The sequence below is a fragment of the Rattus norvegicus genome, chromosome 1 (assembly GCF_036323735.1).
Source record: "Rattus norvegicus strain BN/NHsdMcwi chromosome 1, GRCr8, whole genome shotgun sequence".
In the NCBI taxonomy this organism is placed as follows: Eukaryota; Metazoa; Chordata; class Mammalia; order Rodentia; family Muridae; genus Rattus; species Rattus norvegicus.
Genome location: NC_086019.1, coordinates 70,459,397 through 70,465,778, shown reverse-complemented (window position 1 = coordinate 70,465,778; position 6,382 = coordinate 70,459,397). Strand labels below are relative to the sequence as shown.

At 39.1% G+C, this 6,382-nt stretch overlaps 1 protein-coding gene across 1 annotated transcript; it reads left to right on the top strand.

The window, feature by feature from the left end:
* Positions 1-1,613: 1,613 nt before the first annotated feature.
* On the top strand, positions 1,614-4,639 carry Zfp994l (zinc finger protein 994 like; the record flags this gene model as incomplete). The annotated part of the gene is given in 1 exon segment (XM_063280557.1): positions 1,614-4,639. A coding segment is annotated over 1 exon segment (2,112 nt), but the record flags the coding sequence as incomplete, so codon positions are not given.
* Positions 4,640-6,382: the final 1,743 nt, after the last annotated feature.

Sequence of the window (6,382 nt, the reverse complement as noted above, 5' to 3'; positions counted from 1 at the left end):
GGAGGGGGATGTTTGCCCGGAAACCGGGAAAGGGAATAACACTTGAAATGTATATAAGAAATACTCAAGTTAATAAAAAAAAAAAGAATGTAGATATAAAAAAAATAAATAAATAAAAAACTGCAAAGCTTCTGTAAGGCAAAGGACACTGTGGTTAGGACAAAACGGCAACCAACAGATTGGGAAAAGATCTTTACCAATCCTACAACAGATAGAGGCCTTATATCCAAAATATACAAAGAACTCAAGAAGTTAGACCGCAGGGAGACAAATAACCCTATTAAAAAATGGGGTTCAGAGCTAAACAAAGAATTCACAGCTGAGGAATGCCGAATGGCTGAGAAACACCTAAAGAAATGTTCAACATCTTTAGTCATAAGGGAAATGCAAATCAAAACAACCCTGAGATTTCACCTCACACCAGTGAGAATGGCTAAGATCAAAAACTCAGGTGACAGCAGATGCTGGCGAGGATGGGGAGAAAGAGGAACACTCCTCCATTGTTGGTGGGATTGCAGACTGGTACAACCATTCTTGAAATCAGTCTGGAGGTTCCTCAGAAAATTGGACATGGAACTGCCTGAGGATCCAGCTATACCTCTCTTGGGCATATACCCAAAAGATGCCCCAACATATAAAAAAGACACGTGCTCCACTATGTTCATCGCAGCCTTATTTATAATAGCCAGAAGCTGGAAAGAACCCAGATGCCCTTCAACAGAGGAATGGATACAGAAAATGTGGTACATCTACACAATGGAATATTACTCAGCTATCAAAAACAACGGCTTTATGAAACTCGTAGGCAAATGGTTGGAACTGGAAAATATCATCCTGAGTGAGCTAACCCCATCACAGAAAGACATACATGGTATGCACTCATTGATAAGTGGCTATTAGCCCAAATGCTTGAATTACCCTAGATGCCTAGAACAAATGAAACTCAAGACGTATGATCAAAATGTGAATGCTTCACTCCTTCTTTAAAAGGGGAACAAGAATACCCTTGGCAGGGAAGAGAAAGGCAAAGATTAAAACAGAGACTGAAGGAACACCCATTCAGAGCCTGCCCCACATGTGGCCCATACATATACAGCCACCCAATTAGACAAGATGGATGAAGCAAAGAAGTGCAGACCGACAGGAGCCGGATGTAGATCGCTCCTGAGAGACACAGCCAGAATACAGCAAATACAGAGGCGAATGCCAGCAGCAAACCACTGAACTGAGAATAGGACCCCCGTTGAAGGAATCACAGAAAGAACTGGACGAGCTCTAAGGGGCTCGAGACCCTATATGTACAACAATGCCAAGCAACCAGAGCTTCCAGGGACTAAGCCACTACCTAAAGACTATAAATGGACTGACCCTGGACTCTGACCTCATAGGTAGCAATGAATATCCTAGTAAGAGCACCAGTGGAAGGGGAAGCCCTGGGTCCTGCTAAGACTGAACCCCCAGTGAACTAGAATGTTGGGGGGAGGGCGGCAATGTGGGGAGGGTTGGGAGGGGAACACCATAACGAAGGGGAGGGGGGACGGGGATATTTGCGCGGAAACCGAGAAAGGGAATAACACTCGAAATGTATATAAGAAATACTCAAGTTAATAAAAAAAAAAAAAACTACCCTCGGGGATACATCTGTTGAATCATCAAACCTAAGCAGAAATGAAACTGGAAACAACAGAGAACCTTGCAAACGTAAAAACTTTATAAACTCTTTAACTTCATGCTCTACCATGGGCTTACCTCAGCGAAAGCTCAGAGGAAAGAAAGAATACAATGGTATAGACCTTGATAAAGTTTTTGACTCTAAACAAAATTTCATGCTCAAACAAACTTATAATAGAAAGAAACCTTACAAATGTAGTGAATGTTCCTAATGCCTTGACAAGAAATGCAAGCTTAGACAGCATCAGACCGTTCACACAGGAGAGAAACCTTACAAATGTAGTGAATGTGACAAATCTTTTACCCTGAAAGGCAATCTTAGAATTCATCAGCGAATTCATACAGGAGAGAAACTTTACAAATGTGGTCAATGTGGCAAATACTTTACCCAAAAATGTAGTCTTATTATTCATCAGAGAATTCATGCAGGAGAAAAACCTTATAAATGTAGTGAATGTGACAAATGCTTCATCCGGAACAGCAGTCTTATAATTCATCAGAGAATTCATACAGGAGAGAAACTTTACAAATGCAGTGAATGTGACAAATGCTTTACTGACGAGTATCGTCTTAGAAATCATCAGAGAATACATACAGGAAATAAGCCTTACAAATGTAGCGAATGTGGCACTTTACCCAAAAAGGCAGTCTTACACTTCATCAGAGAATTCATACAGGTGAGAAACCATACAAATGTAGTGAATGTGGCAAACACTTTACCCAAAAATACAGTCTTATTATTCATCAGAGAAATCATACAGGAAAGAAACCTTACAGATGTAGTGAATGTGACAAATGCTTCACCCATAAAGGTTATCTTAGCAAACATCAGAGAATTCATACAGGAAAGAAACCTCACAAATGTAGTGAATGTGACAAATGCTTCACCCAAATTGGTGATCTTAGAAAACATCAGAGAATACATACAGGAAAAAAACCTTAGAAATGTAGCGAATGTGACAAATGTTTTACCTTCAAAAGTGGCCTTAGGAGTCATCATAGAATACACACAGGAGAAAAAGCTTACAAATGTAGTGAATGTGAAAAATGCTTTACCCGTAAAGGTGATCTTAGAAGACATCAGAGCATTCATACGAGAAAAACTTTATAAATGTAGTGAATGTGACAAAGGCTTTATCCAGAAATGCAGTCTTATCATTCATCAAATAATTCATACAGGAGAGAAAGGTTATAAATGTAGTGATTGTGACAAATGCTTTACCCTCAAAAGTGATCTTAATATTCATCAAAGAATTCATACAGGAGAAAAACTTTACAGATGTAGTGAATGTGACAAATGTTTTACCAAGAAATATCGTCTTAGAATTCATCAGAGAATACATGCAGGAGAGAAACCTTACAAATGTAGTGAATGTGACAAATCTTTTACCCTGAAAAGCAATCTTAGAATTCATCAGCGAATTCATACAGGAGAAAAACCTTACAAATATAGTGAATGTGGCAAATACTTTACCCAAAAATGTAGTCTTATTATTCATCAGAGAATTCATGCAGGAGAGAAAACTTACAAATGTAGTGAATGTGACAAATGCTTCATCTGGAAAAGCAGTCTTATAGTTCATCAGAGAATTCATACAGGAGAGAAACTTTACAAATGCAGTGAATGTGACAAATGCTTTACTGACGAGTATCGTCTTAGAAATCATCAGAGAATACGTACAGGAAATAAACCTTACAAGTGTAGCGAATGTGGCAAACACTTTACCCAAAAAGGCAGTCTTACAATTCATCAGAGAATTCATACAAGTGAGAAACCATACAAATGTAGTGAATGTGGCAAACACTATACCCATAAAGGAAGTCTTATAGTTCATCAGAGAATTCATACAGGAGAGAAGCTTTACAAATGTAGTAAATGTGACAAATGCTTTACCCGCAAAACCAGTCTTAATTTTCATCACAGATTTCATACAGGAGAGAAACCTTACAAATGTAGTGAATGTGAAAAATGCTTTTCCTACAAAGGCGATCTTCGAAAACATCAGAGAAATCATGGAGGAGAAAAACCTTACAAATGTGAATGTGACTACTGATTTACCCAAAAATTCAGTCTTCTTACTCATCAGGAAATTCATACAGGAGAGAAACCTTACAAATGTAGTGAATGTGACAAGTGCTTACCTGCAAAAGCAGTCTTAGAATTTTTAGAGAATTTATGCAAGAGAAAAACCTTAAAAATATAGTGAATGTGATGAATTCTTTTGCCAGAAACAATCTTAGCATTCATCAAAGAATTCATACAATAATGAAACTTCATGAATGAAGTGAATGAGAAAAATCCATTCCCAAGGGAAGTCATCTTACAATTTATCAAAGAATACATATAGGAGAGACCTTACAAATGTAGTAAATGTACAAATCTTTTACTGTTGACTCATTGATTAGAATACATCAAAGAATGCATACAGGACAAAAAACAGAAATGTAATGCATGAGGAAAGGTCTTTACTCAGATCTCAGATCTAAGAAGATACCTAGAAATTTATAGTCAGAAAAAAATATGTCCACTGGAAAAATGTGGCATGTGCTATTGTTTGTAACACTTGAGGCTGCACAGTAGAGATCTATTGTGTGTGTGCGTGTGTGTGTGTGTGTGTGTGTGTGTGTGTGTGTACATGAAACTTGTGAAGGTATTAATTACTGCTCAAATCTTAGAAACTACCCAGAGTTTACACTGAGAGAAACTGAAAGTATGACAATGAAGGAAAAATTTCATTAAAAGTTTTTACTTGTTCACTTTCAAATATATCATAATGAAAACACAATTGAGAAGCTAGAAGAATGTGGAATTATATAAAGGTTCTGGGAGAATAAAATGGTGTATTTCAAAGAGAAGCTACAAAATACATGCCTCAAAATTGCTAATGAAACTGACAGCATTTGGTACAGTTTACTCAAATAAAGATACTCGGACAAATTTTACTTCTTAAAAGAGGATTTGACAACATGAGCCACCGAGATAGGGTGCTCTTTATCCTGTAAATATGCCTAGAGCCAGGCAGTTTGCTCCTAGTGTCCAGTACTTATGTTCTGTATCATATGCTGGTTTTAAATTTCAGAATAGCAATTGTCTTTGAGTCCCTGGGACTCTCATTTCCTAACTCCTTCCTGAACTCCTGTGTGTAACTCCAATAAAGCTCATTGGTTCAACAAGTTGGAATTGGTGGTTTTCGATTTCCATTTGGGTTGGGTAGATGAACATGTAGGTTGCATCTCTCCAGAAAATGTCTCCCACCAAAAAAAAAATGTGCTGTGCCTATTAATATTTTCTGAAAACTTGTAACATAAAATAAATATTATAATAATGTTTGTCAGCTCATTGAGGCTGGAGTGAACTTCTCACAGGGGTTATATAAAACCATAAGAAAACACATTATTTTCAGTGGTCTTAGAACTGAGATACTATTTTTTGTCTCCTCGTGAGTCTGCTTATATGAGAGTATTTTGAATCATAAAGTGATATAGAGCCCTTCTGGCCTGTGCCTTCTGCCCAACAGATCACCAGCTTGTCTGTACTCCTCAGGACACCATGGCCTTAAGGCAATCACAGGAGTTCTGCTCAATGAAGGGCAACTGATAAGAGGCCCACAGCCACTAGGAGCTCAATGGATTCAGGACCCATGAGCCCCCAAAATCTGCACCTCCTGAATTACACTCCCCTTCTGCCTGGTGCCTTCTACCTTGGCAGATCACCAGCTTGTCTGACTCCTGAAGACACTACAACCAGAAGGTATCCTGGGAGATTTGCTGCACATAGGGCAACTGGTAAGGGACCCTCCCTCCCAAAAGTCCACAGCCTCTGGGAGCCCAACTGCCATTATTGCCCAGCTAAGATTCATTTTTTAAATTGAGCCAAATTCTTGAACAATAATGCGTTCAAATTAGTGAAGAGTTAGTACACTGCTTACTCAGCTTAATACATTTGTTTTACTCACAGATACTGATGGGACTTGCCTTTGGCAAGTAATGACCAGCACTCCGCAGGCAGAGAAAGGCAGATCTCTTTGAGTTTGAGGCCAGTGTAGTCTACATAACTAGTTACAGAACAGCCAAGACTAGTTACAGGGACACCCTATCTTGAAAACTAAAACAATAAAAGAAAAGAAATTTGAATCTTGTATGTTCTCCTCTTCTTCACTACTTCAGCTCAATCATCTAACAGGATTTTAGGTTGCGTAAATAATTACCATTTTTGATTCTTTATTTTTCAACAAATACAAAATTACAGTTTATATACTGGCTCTGTCATGTACCAGAAATGTAAACCTGGGGACTGAAAAGATGAGTAAGAAGTAAAGGGCAGGACCTAGGACCAGTCAAGGGGTAGAACCCTTCGGGTTTCTGCCTGTACCGAGAGCTGAAAGCCAGTCCCCAGGAGCCCCTCCACACCTGAGAGCAGAGGTAAGACCAACTTTCCTGGTCCAAGCGATACACCTGGTGGCCTTAAAACACACAGAGTCTTCTGAGACAGGACACTTCTGGTTTCTGGCTGCATCAGGACCTGAACCTCTCCTCTGTATACAACAACCCTCTCTACCCAAATCCCATGGGGGAGAGAGCTAGACTCTAGAAGTGCGGACAATTCTGAGAACTCAGGCAAGACCTCCACATCTCACATTCCTGGCACAAGAGGAACCTGCCTATGGCCCTCTGGATATGGGAATACAGGAACAGTCATTGGCAGGAACCT